At 46.2% G+C, this 19,761-nt stretch overlaps 1 protein-coding gene across 8 annotated transcripts in view; it reads right to left on the bottom strand.

Moving 5' to 3' along the window:
- The window catches only part of ADCYAP1R1 (ADCYAP receptor type I), a 116,533-nt gene that overhangs the window by 73,421 nt on the left and 23,351 nt on the right, over positions 1-19,761 (bottom strand). For all 8 annotated transcript variants that reach the window (XM_073002814.2, XM_078378304.1, XM_073002812.2 and 5 more), the window contains exon 2: positions 9,357-9,515. In XM_073002814.2, the coding sequence (XP_072858915.2) occupies positions 9,357-9,407 (51 nt within the window). In that variant the 5' untranslated portion in view covers positions 9,408-9,515. The remainder of the gene's footprint in view (positions 1-9,356; positions 9,516-19,761) is intronic.

The following is a 19,761-nucleotide window of genomic DNA, read 5'->3' on the forward strand; positions in this document are numbered from 1 at the left end:
TGTCCTGCAAGGTCGGAAGACCAGCCATTGTAAGATCGAATCCAGGCGACGGAGTGAGCTCCCGTCGTTCGTCCCAGCTCCTGCCAACCTAGCAGTTCGAAAGCATTCAAACGTGAGTAGATAAATAGGTACCACCTCTGTGTCTAGTCGCTCTGGCCAAGTGACCACGGAAACTGCCTATGGACAAACGTTCGCTCTACGGCTTGGAAATGGGGATGAGCACTGCATCCTAGAGTCGGACACGACTGGACTAAATGTCGAGGGGAATCTTTACTAGTACCGTCAACGGGGAGAACACCAGGAGGGCCGCCCGACAACATCCAGAGAGGAGGTGCTTTGCCCATCCCTCATCTTAAAATTTGAAAAACAAAATGGTGGACTGGCTTTTCTTGTGAAGGGTGCAAGATGGCTGAGTGATCTGTTGCAATATTTCTCTCTCTCTTCCTTTCTCACTCACTTTTAAAAACCGTCCGGGTTGCCTGTGCGAATGTGTCCCCTTTTTAGATCGGCACGGACTCCTGCAACACTTTCTGATAAACCTATAAGCCCTTGTGATACTGTAGAAGTTTTAAAAGGACAGAAATGGGGAGAGATGAACTGTTACGGACTATAGCTCCTCAAATCCCCCTTGCCAGAACGGGCCAGGTGATCGTAACTAGCTGGGAGGTTCTGAGAACCATCCTTACCTGCCTGCCTGTATCTACCTGTCATAATGTTCCCTTTGTTGGCTGGGGGATCCTGGGAATTACAGTCCAAAAAAGGAACTTTCTGAATCTCTGGGAAACATCCACATCATGCGGATAGGGAACGCCACCTTTTTGCTGGAAGGAGAGCTCATCCACCGTGCCATGTTTTAAGTGTGGCAAAATAAGGGTAGAACGTATTGGAGTTTTACTTTGCAACCTCGCATGCTGCCTGCGGTTTCAGTAGCTGGGCGGGACCTTTTTTTGCCTGGGGTGACTGTCAATCTAACGAGCACGAATGGTTTCCTCCCATCTCTGAATTCAAAGAGAATTCAGTCGCACTTTCTGCTGAGTGTTCTCCCTCTCTCGTCTGTTGGAAGGTAGTTGTCTGTTGTTGCTTGTTTTCTCTTGATCTGTTCACAACTGTAAGTAATGAAATGTCTTTTATTCTTTCTCCTACTAATGTCTCAGAGCGAATTACTGGAGACCTTAAGCACCAGAAAGGGGTGGGCTATCTGGGGAACGTGAAGCCATTCTCCTCTCTGAATCTGTGTATTTCTACTGTGCTGCTTCCACCAAAATTTCAATCCCCTGCCACGGAAAACGCAAGGAAGGATTCGTTGTCTGGGATTTGAACCCAGGTCTCCAGTCTTTGATTCAAACAAGATGGGAACATTGGCTTCCCAATCAAACCGCATCATAGCTGTTACGGCTGGACGGTGAATGGGACGATATTTTCCAGGTGAAGATCAACAAGAAACACCAATCCTGGACGTCGATGAGTAGATAACTGAGGCTTATCTTAGAGATGACACCCCAAAGAGGGGTGTTGAAGAATGTAAGGAGCCGAGCAGATCAGCAAAGCCCACCCGGTTTCCATAACCCTTTCCACTTCTCTACGGAGGAATATTCCCTGTTTCCTACGCATATCTGTCATGCCTCTTGCCGTTTTAATGAACAGTGTCTAACTCAGCTGATAGTACAGTAAAAGATGTTGCTGACTCAGCAGTAGGAAATCGGCAAAAAGCAGACTTATTACAGCATTACATAGCAGTCTCCTTCCTATAACTCGTTATTAATAGCTGACTCTAAAATCTGCTTCTTGACAGCATTTTCTTCTTATTTTTACATTCACCGAGCCTTACCCCCATCTCTCTCTCTCTCTCTCTTTTTTTTTTAAGTGAAACTCTGGAACCACACATAGGCACAATATACAGTATATTTGTCATTGGGGCACATGTGGGATCCTCTCCAGTGACATCCTCTGATCTCATTTTTTGCACCTGAAATCTGATGGGAATGTGAAGATGATCATCTGCCAAGGGCCGATAATAGTGCCAGCATCGGAGCTTTGGCAAAAACCCAAATTGTTTTGTGTATTCTGGGATAATCGTTTCCTATCGCAGAGTTTTTGGATTTTTGGATACATTCCTTCAACTGCACAGCAGAAGTGGAGGAATTCACAGAGCAGAATAGCTTCACGTTCCCCAGAGTCGTACACCCCTTTTCTCACTGACTCGCACTCACACTCACAACAACTAGGGGTTGGACTTGATGGCCTTGCGGGCCCCTTCCAACGTCACTGTTCTACGCTTCTATGAACTCATTCTGAAATATGAGGAAGAGGAAGAATAAAAAGGTTGCATTACTTACAAATGAATAGATCGAACAGCAAAGCTGACAAACAGGACTGCTTTCAACGACAGACTTCAGCAGAACAACTGCCAAGAGATAACAGGGAATGGCAAAGATCCGGACCAGAGAAGCAGGGGTGTCTTCGAATTCAGAGGCAGGGAAAGAACAATCGGTTGACAGACACCCCAAGCCAGAAAAGCCCCTCCCAACAAACGCCAACGTTTCCCAGCCAGAATGGGTGCTTGGAGAGCAGGATGTTTAGGTTTAGAAAGTGGATGAGGATTACACAAAGGGAAGGGCCAACACAGTATTTAGCTTTTAACAAATTAGTAATTGTTCATGCTGTTTTTTCAAACATGAGATGAGCTGGACAGTCTGTTTCTTGATGGCCCCCGCTTTAATCCAGAGCTTGGAAATGTTTCTTTTCTTGACGAGTCCAGCCCATGTCAGGGAGGCTTAGGAGGGGATCAAACTTCCAACCTCTGGCAGACAGAGACCTCAACTAGAATAAAATAGAATGAAATAGAATGAAAGGAAAAATAAAATATTTCAGGCTCCTGGCAAGCTCCTTAGATACAAACCTCTCTCAAACAGCTTCCCGCCCCTTCTCGGGGGCCATGTGTGTTCGGATCAGCATCACCTAACTGATTATTATTATTTATTTATTTAAAAAACTTTTTTTTCCTCCCACCTTTCTCCTGAAAAAGAGCCCGAGGTGGCGAGGACTCCACCCCAGAATCTCTCCCCAACCTGAGTTGGCCTTTCAACCAGAGCAGCTGGGGTTGGGGAAGGATGCTTCCAAACAGGCAGGGAAAGGACCCATGCGCAGCCCGTCCCCATGCGCTCCCTTGCATGCTCAATGGCTTATGTGTCCTTTGCTGGCCATCACAGCGTCCTCTGACACCCTGTGATTAGCACCGGAGAGAGCGTGGCCCCCGCCCTCCCTTTCCCGACACAGCGATCCTGCTAACGGCCTCCTCTCGGATTCGGAGCGCGCTCCAAGCCTCGCTTACCAAGGCATCGGCAAGAATTGGCCTTCGTGCCTCCAGGCCACCTGATTGAATTATTATGGGCAGGTATCAAGCAAGCCTGCATTGCAGTTGGCGTGAACAGGCAGTCTGAAACCACCACCATCACCACTGCCGTGACCTGAGCTGATGCAAACTCCGTGACTCACAGATCAAATGGTTTCTCGGGTGCCTTTTGTATTCTTTTTAAAGAGGACATGTGCTCCAAAGCTTTCACCTTTCCTTTCCTGGCTGGTTTGGGGAATTTCACTTAGCTTTCCCGGCAAAATCACGTCGACAGCAGCCAGAGGAAAGCAACACAAAACATGTCTAAAAACAATGCAGGGGCATTCATTCGGCTTCACGTTGGATCCACCTCGATCCATCTTCCATTCATGTTTTCATTTTTATTGAATGAATAGAGTGGTTCCTCTCAAAATCCCTTAATTTTGATGCATTTCTCTCAAGAATTTTTTTTTGGGGGGGAATGGGAAGATTTCGTTTGTTTTATTTTAGCAAAGGCTGCAGTAGGACCCTCTGTATTCACAGGGGAATTATTCCAAGCCGTCCCACGGATACGAAAAAACTCGGATTACCGCGAACGCTACTTTAATTGCAAACACTATAAATAGCAAGGTCTCTGTTTCCCTCCAGTGGCCAGTTCTGGTAGCTTTATCTTTAGAAATATACTGTATACTTGTAGGATTTTTCTTTTAATGTTTTGGATATTTTCAGATCGTGGATAAGTGAATCAGCAGGATCCTGAGCCCACGAATAAAGTGTTCCTATTGTAATGAACAGTGGAAGACAGGAGGGCCTGGAGTGCTCTGGTCCATGGGGTCACAAAGAGTCGGACATGCCTTAATGACAAAACAACAATTGTAATGAACAAACACCACAAGCTTTCCAAAGCAAGAACCTTGGCTAGAATCCTGTCTCATTCTTTGCACATGCAACTGCAAACACAGATGCCTCTGTGGCAAGACAGTTAATGTTCTGGTCACCTGCCTACCTGCATTATAAATGCATCCAGATGGGGAGCCCAATGAAAAACATGTTTGCTACAGTGCATCATTGGCTGCAAATCAGAAATAGAACTCGTGACCTCCTACTTTTCCATGTTTTAAAGCTCAAGTTCTTTCCATCACCAATGTGTGATTTGACGTTTCAGTAAATGACGTGACATGAATTTTTCACCCACCTACACTGGCTAGGAAGGCCCAGTGGCTTTGCAAATATCTGCTGGCTGCTGGAACACACCGAAGAGTTACAGAAGAAGACCAGTCTGTGCTTTATAGATAACAGCAAAGCCTTGACTGTGTGTGGATCACTGGAAACTATGGGCTGTTCTCAAAGAAATGGGCGTTCCTCAACTCTTGATTGTTCTGGACGCATGACTTGTATTGTGGACAACAAGCTACTGTTGGGACAGAATACGGAGCGATAGAATGGTTTTCTAGAGGCAAAGGTATCAGACAAGGGTGCATTTTATTGCCTTCTCTGTTCACAATCTGTAAGCAGAACCGATGATATGGAAAGCCCGACTAGATTCAGATGAAGGGGGAGTGAAACTTGGTGGGAGAAGCATCCATCCTTGACGATGTGCAGTTGACAGCACCTTACTAGCAGAGAGCAGCTAGGACTTGAAATGACATTTGGTGAAAGTGGAAGAAGAAAATGCAAAAGCAGGACTGCAGCAGAACATGAAGAAGACAAAAAAAAAAAACTGACTGCGGAAGAACGACACAACCTTAATGCGGACAATGAAGAAATTGAAATAGTGAAAGGACGTTCATGTGTTGGTTCAGTCCTTAATCCAAAAGGAAAACTGCACCCAAGTAATCAGAAGAAGGTGGACACTCGGAAGGATAGCAATGAAGGAACTAGAGACGAAGACCACGATGATCCACACTCTTGTATTTCCGAACACTAGGTATGGGTGTGAAAGCTGGACAGGAAAGAAAGGTGACAGGGAGGGGAAAAATCAATTCATTTGATGTTTGGTGATGGAGGAGAGCTTTGTGGATATCCCAGACCGCCAGAAAGACAAACAAGTGGGTCCTAGATCAAGTCAAGCCTGAACACTCTCTCTGGAGGTAAAAATGATGGAACGGAGGCTGTCGTACTTTGGGCACATCCTGAGAAAGCAGGATTCTCTGGAGAAGACAATAAGGCAGCAGGAAATGAGGAAGACCCAAGACAAGATGGAATGATTCTGTAAAGGAAGCCACAAGGTTTGAGTTTGCAAGAGATCAGAAGGGCTGTTGAGGACGGGGCATTTCGGAGATCATTCATTTATCCATTGCCGTAAGTTGGGAGCATCGTGACACCACAGAAGAACAACTTTTATCGGATAACGGCTAACTTGAGTCTCAGACACAGTTTGGGGGGAAAATTACCTTTTTGGACTAAAACTCCCAGAATCCTCAGTCAGCACAGCCATGCTGGCTGGAGCATTATGGGAACCGCAGTTTGAAAAAAAGCCACTCTAACCTTCAGGAAGAGAGAGAGCTTTCCAGCCCGCCCACCCCCAGATCCTTTACCTCCACATGTCTGTTCAGAAGTAAATCTTCCTGATGTCAGCTTGACTTACTCTCAGTTAAGTAGGATACGTTTGCACAGCCCTAATCGTCATCTCCTCTCACAGGGGCATCTGGTTCAAGACGGGGCTTCTAAACGCGTGTGGGAGAAAATGTCACTATCGGGAGCAGGAGAAAGAGGTGCCTTAAAAAACACGCACAGCCCAGGAGAGTTTAGTCACTGTGGAATAATTTGTATCTAAATATAGGCAGCTTAGAATATTTTTAAGTTCTTTAAGTGAACGGAATGTCGGCAGAATAAAATTGAGCCAATGAAACATTGCAAATTAAATTAAAACATAAATTATCACGTCGGAACAAAGGAAAAATAAATCATTGGTTGTAGGTTACATGACGGAGAGAGAGAGAGAGAGAGAGAGAGATATGATATGTAATAAGGTCTGGTCGCCAAATATTCCGTCTGTGCATTCTGAAGAGTTCAGAATATGGTTTGAAACAATTTGCAATAGTCACTTGTGTGCGTTCGGCTTCACCCCTATGCCTTCCCCTACATTGGCCCCTGTCAGCGCCCGGCACCCTGTTATGGGCATCTGGTGAGACCAATCAGGGAGGAAGGGCGTGGCTGGGCTGCGGCATTGCAGGAGAAAAACCCAACCCAACCACCAGGGGGCACTGGTTCCAGAGAGAGGGAGGAGCCACCCGTTGCTTACGTTGGGCATGTGGCGCCATCAGGGGAGAAAGCAGAGCCCAAGAAGGGCAGGGGAGGAGATAGATGAGACGGACACCCCAGATTTTGGAGGAAAGGATGCTTAAGCTGAAGACAAGGTCATGGACATGGGAGAGGAGGAAAACGAGGAGGTTGATCTGGCCAGGCTCCGGTGGGAAGTGGACTCCACCTCTCCTGGTATTGCCCATCAAGGACTGCTCCTGCTTGACTACTACCCGGCCTGGCATGAGAGGGCAGCAGGACCGCTCCAACCCAGAAGAGATGGAAGTAAACCAAACCATGCAACGACACCGTGCCCAGAACGGACGTTCCACCACCTTACGGGAGAAGCTGGGCAGGCTTCAGTGGAGAGCGCTAGCCAACTTGTGGCCAGGGTCACCGCTGAGGGAGGGTGAGGAGAAACACTCCCAGGCCTCACAGCAAAGACCCAGAGGAACTCAAGGTGGGGACATGGGGTGGAGGAAGGCCACGACGTTGCTTGGGTGCCTGATAGATTATTTCCCCGAGGGCATGTGGACGCCCTCTGCCCAACCCCAACTGGGTAACAACAGTCACCACCACAACGAAGGTAATAATCTTGTGATAATGATCTTAGACCAGGAGAGCTGGAAGGGACCCTTATGGATCCTCAGAGCCAGCCTTTGCCAAGGAGGCCCCCACGGGGAATCGAACTCCCAACCCTTGGCTCGGCAGCCAGAGACGAACCCCCCCAAACCACAGAGCTCTCCCGCGATTCTTGAGAAAGTGAAAATCAAATAGCAGAGCCACAGAACCCCAGAGAGGAGGAGAACTCGGTGAAAATATAAGGACGGGCATTACTAAGCTAATCTAGAGTAAGCAGAAAATTGGTGCCACGGCCAAGAAGGCCCTGCCACGTCTCCTAGTTGATACCTCCGAAGACCATGGGATTTCGGGTAAGCCTCCAGAGAAGAATTCAATGGATAGCCGAATCATACGGATATAGGTAGCTGCCATCATCCCTTCCTCTCTTGAAAAGCCCCCCTCCCGTCCCACTGGAATAGCTGACTTTTGCCAAGAAGGAAGTCTATACAATTCAAGATATTCCATATTATAGCTGCCATTCATCACAAGCGTTAAGGATATAAAAACTGCAGCAGAATAATAATAATAATAATAATAATAATAATAATAAGAAGAAGAAGAAGAAGAAGAAGAAGAAGAAGAAGAAGAAGAAGAAGAAGAAGAAGAAGAAGAAGAAGACCAATAACAACACATTATTATTATTATTATTATTATTATTATTATTATTATTATTATTATTATTATTATTATTATTATTATTATTATTATTATTATTATTATTATTATTATTATTATTATTATTATTATTATAGAATTGGAATATTATTAACTTTTTACAGTTACAGTAACCATAAAATGCAAAGCTCACGGATGAAAAGTTCGAGTGGCATTTTTGGGGGAATAAGTGCCATTGCCATGGCAAAAACACAAGCCAAAAGTAACACTTCCGTAGTGTCGTTTTATTTTCTGTTATTTTGTTTTGGTAAAACCCTGCTCCGCAGCTAAACGACTCTGCACCCCACTGTCACTGGTGGAAACAACCTTGGTGTAGACCACTTTCTTGAACGCCCCGAGGTTCCCGTCTGGAACCTAGAGGCATTTATCACACCTTGGAAGAGGTCAGAGGTCATAAAGAGACGAACACAGCAGCATCACCACAGATGAAGATTCATCAGAGGGTTTCATCTGTTCCAAAAGACTAATTGGAAAAACAGCCCTCTGTCCTTGCATCCGATTCATGTTCCGAAACACCATCTCCTTTGAACATCTAGGCCCAAATTCCCCCAAACCCCAAAACTCACAAAAACAATAAGGTTCATATACGGGTCGACTCATTACAGTGGTGCCTCGCTAGACAATGATAATCCATTCCACTGAAATTGCTGTTTATCAAAATCATCGTCTAGCAAAAAGCATTTCCCCATTGGAATGCACTGAAACCTGTTTAATGCGTTCCAATGGGGAAGAATTGTCGTTGTCTAGTGAAGATCGGCCATAGGAAAGCCGCTTTGCGAACCACCGATCAGCTGTTTAAATCGCTGTCTTGCGAAGCTGAGGTCCCGGAAACACCTGTTTTGCGAGCGCGGAGGGAGCTGTCAAAATCGTCGTCTAGCAAAAATCGGTTTGCGAAGCAGGGACCAAACATTGTCCAGCGGAATTCCTCCATAGGAATCACTGTTTTGCGAATTGCTACAGCGATCCCAAAAAGTCAATGTCTAGCGAAAAAACTGTCATGCGGGGTAACTGTCTAGCGAGGCACCACTGTACTTTGCTATTGATTCAGTGGGTTAAACCCCATTCCCCACTTCCCATCAATGATATCATTCGAAAGCAAAAAGGAGCACCTTCGTTCAGAAACTGGTCTTAGTTTTCTCCCTTTAGATACCTGGATAATCTTTCAATTAGGCAGAAGGACCAGGTGGGCATAAGTAGCACCTTGTGAGATTTACACTCCCGAAATCCGGCGGAAAAGCTTGCCCCTGGATTCTCTCATGAGCCACGAGGTGCCATTTCCTGCCAGCAAAATTCTAACTTTAAAGACGGATTTCTCCTTTTGCTACCAAACTTTTTTTTTTAGCCAAACTTTCAGCTGAACTTACCTCAGCTGCCCGCTGCGAAATGATGGGATGTAACGAAGGCTGGCAGTGAAAGCCACCCTGTTGAATGCACACGGGGTAGATAAAAGATAGCATGCGTGTAGGTTTCCCTACAGATTTCTTACCACGGGAATCAGAACGGCCACAAAGAAGCAGCTTTTCCAGCAGGAGGTCATCTTGACAAATCAATTGGACGAAAGTCTTCAAAAAAAAAACTTCTAAGTTTTCTCTCTGCGTGGAGTACAAGGCGTCCTGAAAACGTCTATTCCAGATTTTTCATATCTCTGAGAAAGAAAGGGGAAAAAAAAACCAGAAAATATGTCACAGGAGGAAGAGAGGAAACAGGTCTTGGACAGAGCGGAATCAAAAGAAGTCAGCAATATAATGTTGATTTAAAGGACTGTATTTCTCAAAGCGCTGGCTGCTCAGGGGCTTAGGTCTCTGGCTGCAGAGCCCACAGGTGGGGAGTTCCATTCCCTACGGTGCCTCCTGCATCAAGGGTCAACTGCGTGTTAATTCTGGGAAAGCAGTTAAGTTCCATGTAAGGCGTGAGATAAATAGGGCATACCATGAGACGATAATGCTGGGAATATCGTCTCATAATGCATGGACAACAATGCTGGGAAACGTTGAGGACAGCAGGCAAAGAGGAAGACTCAACGGGAAATGCATTGACTCAGTCAAGGAAGCCACAGTCTTGGATTTCCAGGGAGCTCAGCAAAGCTGTTGAGGACACAACATTTGGGAGAACGCTGGTTCATAGGATCAGAGGTGACTTGACAGCATGTATGTCACCTCTTAAAGGTTCCCCCCGACATTGAGTCCAGCCGTGTCCAACTCTAGGGCGCAGTGCTCATCCCCATTTCCAGGCCATAGAGCCCGCATTTGTCCGAAGACAATCTTCCATGGTCACATGGCCAGCTCGACTAGACATGGAACGCCGTGACCTTCCCACCGAGGTGGTACCTATTTATCGACTCGCATTTATACATGCTTTCGAACGACTAGGTTGGCGAGAGCTGGGACAAGCAACGGGAGCTCCCTCCATTGCGTGGATTTGATCTTACGGCTGCTGGTCTTCCGACCTTGCAGCACAGAGGATTCTGCGGTTTAACCTGCAGCGCCACCACGTCCCCTTAAGGGGGAATGCCACCCCATCTCCAAACAAACAAAGTCGCCTCTTATGTGTTGCCTTTTATTGTGAGCCCATGTGACAATAACAGACAACCAGGTGTGTGTCTTTGTTAGGATGATGCATTGTAGGAAGGAAAGAGGGACAGTAATAAGGTTATAATCTCCCTATTTGATTTAATTTCTGCTCCTCATTATATTACTTTATGTCTCGGGGCAATACCACAAACAGGTTTCCTAACACCCACACCCACACCATTGTGGGCTCTGAATTTGATCAAAGAAAAGCTGACTCCATGTTTCAGGGGAGTCCTCGGACTGGCCTGGTTTTTTCTTCTTGTTGTTGTTGTTTTTTCAGCCCTTATGGTTGCCCGTGATGGTGGCAAGAACCCATCGTAAACACCATCGACCCTGCCATCTAACTTTCCCCCCATGCACCTCCGTTCTATCACACCAGCACAAGGATGTCACAAAATACTTGAATATTTCCTCATTTGTCAGTTTAAAAAAAGTGGGGCGGGGGGTTCCTGACACTTTCAGACACCTTCTCCCAAAATAAAAAGGTACCTTGTTTTTTTTTTTTTTTTTAAATCTGACATCTGACCAGTGAGATTTTTTACTTTTCACAAGGGGGAAAAAAACAGCCCTCTTTTCCGCAGCAGCTGCCTTAGACAAAAATTTGCCTTTAAAAAAACAACTAGTTTTTTTTTTTGGGGGGGTAAAATACAAGGATTTCTATTTAGAATGCAACCTTTTATGTGGAAAACACAGCTTAAAAAAATTCTGTGCATTTTTTGCTCAAAAATCAGGCACCAAAACTTGAAAGCTGTACAAATACCTTGCGATTTGGCTTAACAGGAAGAAACCTTCAATGATCTTTCACTGTCAATTGTGAGGAGGCCATCTTGCATATTTACACATTTACGCAAGGGCCTTGTGGCAATAACAAAACTGGTCTCTACTCCCAATGACCAGGTGTGCTCAGGTGGCCTATGGACCTTCTCAGGGCTCAAGGAAACAGCAAGGAAAAACACAAATGGATCTACTGCGAATTCGCACCCAGCAAGTAATGTTCCCCAGGGTGAGTTCGCTTTGGTCGACCACCACCGGAGGAGTTAGGATGGAAATGGGAGGAAATCGGCAAACCTCCTTGTTTGCAGCATGTTAAGGTAGCTCTGCTATGGCTGTCCAGATCTGCAAGAGACATAGCTATGTCAGAGCTACCTTAACAAGCTGCAAGGAGCTACCAATTAATAAATTCCTTCCCACTTGTTGCTGATTTCTCACTCGTTCTCCACTTTGGTCTCTCGCAGCCCTAGAACACACACAACAACCCATCACAGAGTTGTCTTTAAACCAGACTTGGGCCTGACGGTCCTTCAAAATGGGACAGCATTAAACAAGGGATTGCCCCCTCTCGTCCATGAAAACAAATGTTGGGATTTGTATCTTCCCCACATCGTTGCTGTCGGATCCCTCCCATCTTTCGCCACCTTGTCATCCAAACCAGCTGGCTTTCTTTGCACATACAGTGGTGCCTCACTTAACAATTACCTCGTTAAATGACAAATCTGCTTGACGATGAGGTTTTTGCAATCGCTTTTGCGATCGCAAAATGATGTTTTAATTGACAAAATTCGCTTCCCGATGATCCAATTCTTCGTATTATGATGATCAAAACAGCTGATCGTTGGGTTTTACAATGGCCACCTGCTGTGTAAAATGGCTTCCCACTGTGCTTTAGGACGGATTTTTTTTGCTGCACAGGCATTGGAAACTGGCCGCCCTATGGAGGATCTTTGCTGGACGCTGAGGTATTTAGCCCATTGGAACGCACTGAGCGGTTTTCAATGCGTTTCAACGGGCTTTTTAATTTCGCTTGATGAGGATTTCGCTCTACAGCGATTTTGCTGGAACTGATTATCCTCGTCAAGCGAGGTACCGCCGTATCCCTGTATGTTTTACGTAACTGCCCACCCAGAGCCCTGGAGAGGAGGATGAACCACAAAATGAGGGATATAAGTAGGCAACCAAACAGCAGGAAAAGAGAGTGGAGGCAATAACAGCAGAAAGGAAAGAATAGAAATAAATTAAACACGGAGTGGAAGCGGCTCTCTGTCGGAGGGTTCATCAGGATTCTTACCTCCCCTGACCTTGACTGCTAGTTTCTCGCAAAGTATAAACACTTGGGAACCAGAACGGCTTGTATTGATGAAAAACAAAATCATGGTATTACTCATGTTCTCACTGAATGGAGAAGGGGAAATGATTCAGAGAACCTCCCAGTGCTTATTCACCTTTCCTGTTGTTCCTTTTCTTTCCCTATAACTCCGTGTTTCACAAAGCATTTCCCAACACCACCACCATATTTCATTGACTGGAAAATTCTCTTCATGTTAGGAAAACGGTCATCCCAACCAGAATGTGTTTCGCCTGACTCATTAGCTTCCTACACTCATTTTATTGTCTGCTTTCTGTGAGGAGGAGATGCCAGCAGGAGGATTCTGGGAGTCCTAAGCCCCCCCCCAAATGTAACTTTCTGTTCAGGTTTGTCACTCCAAAGCAGACATTGAGTGGAATGACATCCCTAAGACTAATTAAAGACTCCCCTTTTCAACTTGGAGTGTGCACGACTCACCCGCAATGAGACAAAGTCATGCACACCCCAAGTTCCAAAAAGGGAACTCTTTAACTGGTGGAAATTTACTACTGTACTTCCAGCGATGTGATTCCTGCTACACAGGCAGAACTCTACAAGATGATTCTGACCTTTGCCTTGGACCCAGGCTGGCATTTAATTCAGGCATGGGTATTATGCAGTACTGGGGGGCACGGACAGTACCACGGAAGCTATTTTGTGGTCTTCCTCCCTTTTTTTCTGGCACAGAATCAGCCACTCCCAGAAGCTTCTAGAAACTCAGAATCCCCTTTCAAACAAGGTACAGTGGGCCACCCCAAGCACTATTTACCACCATAACTAACCAATTTTAGTTAGTGACTGTACTCATTTCCAGTTTCATATTTATTTTTTTTAATTTATTTATTTTTTGAAAATTGGGGGGGGCAAAAAGGGAGGGGGAGAATCCTCTAGACCTGATGAAGCGACCGCCCTCTGGGTTAGTTTTTAAAACTCGGTGCTGGTTTGGGTTTTCTGCAGATACCAGGGGCCAGCTTCCAGAAGCAAACATCATCTCATCCATCCTACACCTTCTCCCCCCCCCCCGTTCATGTTTTTGAGGGTGCTGCAGAGCCAGTAAAAGGCTGTTCGCAGCAGCCTCTCCCGGGTCCAAGGAGTGAGTCTGAAGCCTTTTTTTTAATGGACTGATATTAACCTCAGCCTTTTCCACAAAGACCCGCAGGAAATGGCCAAAGCCATGCCTTCTATTCCAGCCTCCAATTAACCTCTGAAACAGAACTGGCTGCAGCCTCTGCTTACGTGTTCTCTCATTTAAAGAAAATACGAGTGGCTTGATTTCCAGGACACTGTGTACATGACGAGAATTTGCCCTCAGTGTTCAAGGCATTGCCATGAAGGGACATTTGGGACTGAAGTGTCAGGGTCAGTCCAGAAACCATCACGCAGCGGACCATCGTTCCTAAATCTTGATCTTGCTAGTTGTGCAAATGAAAAGTGAGCTCAAGATGGTACCGACTGATGGCTTGCTCTAATTTCAACCAGAACCTGAAAGTAACTATCAATAAGTTTTCCTAGAAATGGTTTTCTATCATTTTTCTTTTAGTATTTTCAGATTGTGGATAAGTGAATCAGTGGATACTGATCCTGCGGATACAGGGGTCCTAACTGCACTTCCTCTTTCCTCTTTAAGCACTCATAATCCCTTGTGGAAATAACATCCCAGACAGCTCTTCATATATCTGAAGAGGGCTATTCTATCATCATAAACCACCTCTTTTCTGGGCAAATTATGCTAGCTGTCCTCTATGGCAGGGGTCCCCAAACTTTTTCACCCCGTGGATCGGCTGGGGAAGGCGAGGCACCCCCCCACGCTTGTGTGCATGCCCAAACAAGCGCACACTCTCTCACGCACAAATGAGCGCGTGCTCGTGCACATGAGCAAATGGTGGCACGGTGCTTGTGCGGGCATGCTTGTGCACATGTGCAAATGGCAGCATGGCACTTGTCTGGGTGCGCTTGCGCAAATGGTGGCACGACGCTTGCACAGGCACGCTGGAACATGTGTGCATGTGCGAATCAGCTATGCGGGGGTGAGTGCGTGCAGTTGGTGGGGCAGAAGGTCTGTCTCCGCGGCCCGGTCCAGCTCAGGCCACGGACCGGCCCCAGGCCACGGACCAGAGGTTGGGGTCCTGTGCTCTATGATTTCTCTTAGGATTTTGCTTCCTGTACTCTGGTGTCAGCCCTCCTTCAAACGCTTTCCAGCTTGTTCGTGTCCTTCAGAACCCACTTGTTCCTTTTTAATCAAAAGCCAACCGAAATGACATTGCCGGCCACTTCTAATTTCTACGTCCCAAGGGCTGAAGGATAAGTGAAATGATAGCAGTCGAGTGTTGCCAAAAATCCTTGCTGCCGACCCTAGCAGAACTGAAAGAACAACAACGAAAACAGCTAGAAAAGCACGAAGCATCCTTTTTGGGAGTGTTCTGGAGAGGAAAGACAAGGGAACCTGCGCGCCCCTCTCCCTTTCTGAACAGAGCCCGGCTATTGCTCTTTGGGGTACAGCAAGAAAAAAAAAAGGAGGTAGAATTCTCCTTGATCTGCTAATTCCGAGTCTGCGCTACGTGTCTTAAGCTTTGATGATTTCGTTTTAATACTGAATTAATTGGTTGCATTCCATTTCAGCAAACCGCAGTTAATATGTGGCCATAAATGGCATTTATTTATTCGTCTGCGTTGAATTATATGGGCTGTTGTTGTTTTGTTTTGTTTGAATTTATGGAATTTATCTTCTGCCAAATGACAGGACTTTTGCTCCCCTCCAGGGTGACGCATTTTGACAAACAACATTTATCACAAATTACTTTGCACACAGCTTGCTGTAGGGAAACGTTATAGAAATTAATTGCATTTAATAACAATTTCCACATTAGTCACCAAAGGGGGGGCTTCAGGGGTCGCCTCAGAATAAACTCTCCCCTCTGACAAAGACAGATTTTATGAAATGTGTCTGGTTTGGTTTTTTTTTAAGCACCAGGTTTTCCCGAGCCGATTGTTGGCGGCTCCAGTGCAAAATATTGATGTTTTCGTCTTAAAAGCACATTACGTTTTGATCAAGAGGGCCTGCCAGCTGTGACAGCAAGCTGAAATAAAGAATGGGCTGAAATAAATTGGAAATTCAGCCCTGCATCTCAAAATGCTGGAAGGAGGTTAAAAGTGATTGGCCAAAATTCTATTGCTAAGTGCTGTAACCTGTACTAGAGGAGACACACTGAATCAGAAGGGATCTGGTGAGTCCACTCCTCCATGATGCAACAGTAAGTCACAACTAGAGTAAATCCATTTGAGGCAATGGAAGTTACAGAAGAGTTGCTGATTCAATGGGACTTCTCAACACTAAGCAACAGGATTTCAACCATTATATAGGGTTTTTTACCAGTCCCTCATTCACTGAATGAACTTCTTTGAAAACAATAAAATCAGAGCACCTCCCCCTAAGATCAGCTTCCTGTGACATTCATACCTCCCGGGCATTGATGTCTTTTGTTGTTTAGTCATTAAGTCGTGTCTGACTCTTTGTGACCCCATGGACCAGAGCATGCCAGACCCTCCTGTCTTCCACCGCCTCCCAGAGTTGGGTCAAATGTTGGTCACTTTGGTGACACTGTCCAACCGTCTCGTCCTCTGTCGTTCCCTTCTCCTCTCTTGCCTTCACTCTTTCCCAACATCAGGGTCTTTTCCAGGGAGTCTTCTCTTCTCATGAAATGGCCAAAGTATTGGAGCCTCAGCTTCAGGATCTGTCCTTCCAATGAGCACTCAGGGTTGATTTCCTTCAGAATGGATAGGTTTGTTCTCCTTGCAGTCCAGGGGACTCTCAAGACCTCCTCCAGCACCACAATTCAAAAGCATCCATTATTCGGTGGTCAGCCTTCTTTATGGTCCAGCTCTCACTTCCATATCATCACTACAGGAAAAACCATAGCTTTGACTATTCGGACTTTTGTTGGCAAGGTGAGGTCCCTGCTTTTTCAGATGCTGTCGAGGTTTGTCATCGCTTTCCTCCCAAGAAGCAGGAGTCTTTTAATTTCATGGCTGCTGTCCCCATCTGCAGTGATCATGGAGCCCAGGAAAGTAAAATCTGTCACTTGATGTCCAGATAGATCTTATTTTGTATTTTTGGTTTGGGGGTGGGATTTGGCTGCTCTGTGTATGTTTATTTTACTGCTGGAAACTGCCCAGAGCAGTGGCAAAGCCAACGGATGATACAATATAAACCAACCAACCAACCAACCAACCAACCAACCAACCAACCAACCAGCCAGCCAGCCAGCCAGCCAGCCAGCCAGCCAGCCAGCCAGCCAGCCAGCCAGCCAGCCAGCCAACCAACCAACCAACCAACCAACCAACCAACCAACCCAGATTTCCATCATCCTAGTCCGATACTCTAGCTACTAAATGCACTAGCTGCCTGAGCCACAAGATCACAGATATGTTTTCCTGATCACAGCAAATCATTTACATGGATGAACCATTAGTCCACTCTGTCATACAGAGGGGGGGGGGGAGGGAGAAATCACAACTTTACTTTCCCATTGAAAACCTGTGGTGAAGTCGGGAGGGAGGGTTCCCGACATGAAGCTTCACCCTACCTGTGGGTCTCTTTGTTTAAAGCAATCGCATGAGCAAAGTGTTCCAGATAGAGACTGGTGAAATATTAGGAAGAACAACCTTCAGAACACGGGCAAAGAGCCCGAAAAACCCACAACAACCATTATATCCCGGCCGTGAAAGCCTTCGTGAATATATGTTCCAGATAGAGTTGGACCACAACTCCCAGCGTTCTTCACCAGCTGCTCTGCCAGGTAGGCTGATGGGACTCATCAACATCTGGAGAGCTGGCATTGGCCCACATCGGCTTGCAGGGTTTCAAGTAACAGTCAAACCACTTTTCTCCTTCTCTGGTGGGCACCTGTGATATTCCTTGCTTTCCCTCTTCAAATTGTCCTCAGCTTCCGAAAGCACGAAAAACAGCAACAGAGAGAGTGAGAGAGCCATGCGGTCCTTTGCAGAATACAAAGAGGTCTTCCCTTCATTCAGAACTTTAAAAAATCAACATTCCGGTGCAAGCTTTCGTGCATAAATTCACTTCTTCAGGCCGACACCAATACCTCGTAGAGAGTGCAGAAAAATTATAAATGAAATGTCATGGCAGATGTCTGCCAGATCTATGTCTTAACTCAAAACGCTTTCACTCTTCCCTGAGATTTCGGTGAGCGCTCTTGGAATTAATGCTTTTAATTCGCACCCACTGAAATGGAGAACAGATGGATATCGAACGAAGATGGGTTTCAGAAGCAGGAATAAAGTGGTTTGTTCCATTTCTCTCTGTGTGTGTGTGTGTGTGTGTGTGCCTGTGTGTGTGTGTGTCTGTCTGTCTGTCTCTCCCCCTCTCTCTTAACACAAGGGCCCTGCGGTTGACATAACAACAAGAATCTAGCAAGCCACCTCTACTTTGAAGAGGTAAAAAAATAATAATAAACAAGCAAAGAGCTTTCTTCCCACCTGAAAACACTCTCAATCTTAACTGGAAAGCTTTAAAAAAAGGGGATTTGGAGAGGAAATCACTTTAATTATACCTCAAGGACACTGCAGAATATAAGTGGGCTCCTATACTGTCACAGCTTCAGGTATCCAGAGTCATTACCATTTCTTATGATTTTTTCCCCCTCCCTCTTTCTCCTGAGCCCCAACAGAATAGGCACAGAAGAAGAAGCCCTCGCTTCTTCATGGCCCTTCAGAGGCATGCAGGCAGCCCAAAGGCCACCCGTGGAACCCCACAAATCAAATTTCTTTATTATTTCCTCAGCATCCCTTACACACCCGGGGCTGCTCAAGACCTTTGGCTGCCTGAAGCACAGAGCGTGAGGGCTGCCCTTCCGGAGAGGACTCATCTACCAGATGAACAGCTTGCCTTCAACGTTACGTTGCTCTGAAATTTAACCATCACACCTCTGTAACCTCCCAAAAGTAACTAGTTACAGGTGAATGTAACTCTATCTAAACTCTATGCCTATGCTTCTAAGTGAACTCGGGATAATTTGCAGGGCAAACTGTTATTAAGGCCACAAGAGCGGAAGCCATAAAAAGGCTGCCAGTCCTATCCATGGCTCTCTTCACAAGCCATCCTTCGCTCTCTTGCTTTTTTTTGCTGCTTTCAAAAATAAACTTTAACATAACAACGTAAGAACTTAAGAGGATCAGGCCGAGGCCCCATCGAGTCCAGCTTCCTGGATCTCACCGGGGCCCCACCAGATGCCTCTGGGAGCCCACGAGACGACCGAATCCCTGTCTCCTGATCCCTCTTCCCCTGCACCTGGCATTTGGAGGCCCCTTCCTTCTAAGCCTGGAGATGATTCATCCCCATCATGACTTGTCACCTGCGATGGACATTTCCTCCAGAAATCGGTCCAATCCCCTTTTAAAAGCATCTAGGCCAGATGCCATCACCACATCTTGTGGCAAGGAGTTCCACAAACTACCAAGACACTGGGTCAAGAAATATTTTCTTTGGTCTGTTCTCACTCTCCTGTTTTGGTATTGCATGAGAGGGAAAAGAGCTTCCCTCAATCGACTTTATATCCACCCCCTGCATGATTTCATACGTCTCCATCATGTCCCTCCTCAGGCGCCTTTTCTCTAGACTCAAGAGCCCCAAACGCTGCTGCCTTTCCTCCTCAGGGAGGTGCCCCAGCCCTAGTCCTCGTTTGAGTCGCTCTCTTCTGCCCCTTTTTCAGTTCCACAATGTCCTTCTTGAGGTGCGGCAACCAGAACGGTACGCAATACTCCAGGTGCGGCCTGACCAGGGTTTTGTACAATGGCATTAGAAGGTTGGCTGTTTTACTTCCAGTCCCCCTTTTAAATGAGAATCCCCTTTCAATCCCCTTTCTTCCCATTCGGGTCTTTGAGCTGACAAAGCATGGCCTGAAGACTGACAGGAGATCGGTTTACTCATCGACAACCTTCCCCAAAACCAAGCGCTAATGCACCACCTTTGCCTCCCCCTCCTTGTGCCCTTGTGGAATGCCTCCTTGGCCCGCTATTTCGCACTCGCTTCCCTGCTGCAGCGAGAGCCCCGACGAAGAGGTGCTTCGAACCCAGTACTGGATGGCCTTTGGTGCAACAGGCCAACCCACGTGTGTTTTGTGGAAAAAGCCTTCCCTGCCCCAAGAGTGCCTTCATCTCCTCGGGGCGTCTGTTCACAAAGC

This window comes from Pogona vitticeps, chromosome 6 (genome assembly GCF_051106095.1).
Source record: "Pogona vitticeps strain Pit_001003342236 chromosome 6, PviZW2.1, whole genome shotgun sequence".
Classification (NCBI taxonomy): domain Eukaryota; kingdom Metazoa; phylum Chordata; class Lepidosauria; order Squamata; family Agamidae; genus Pogona; species Pogona vitticeps.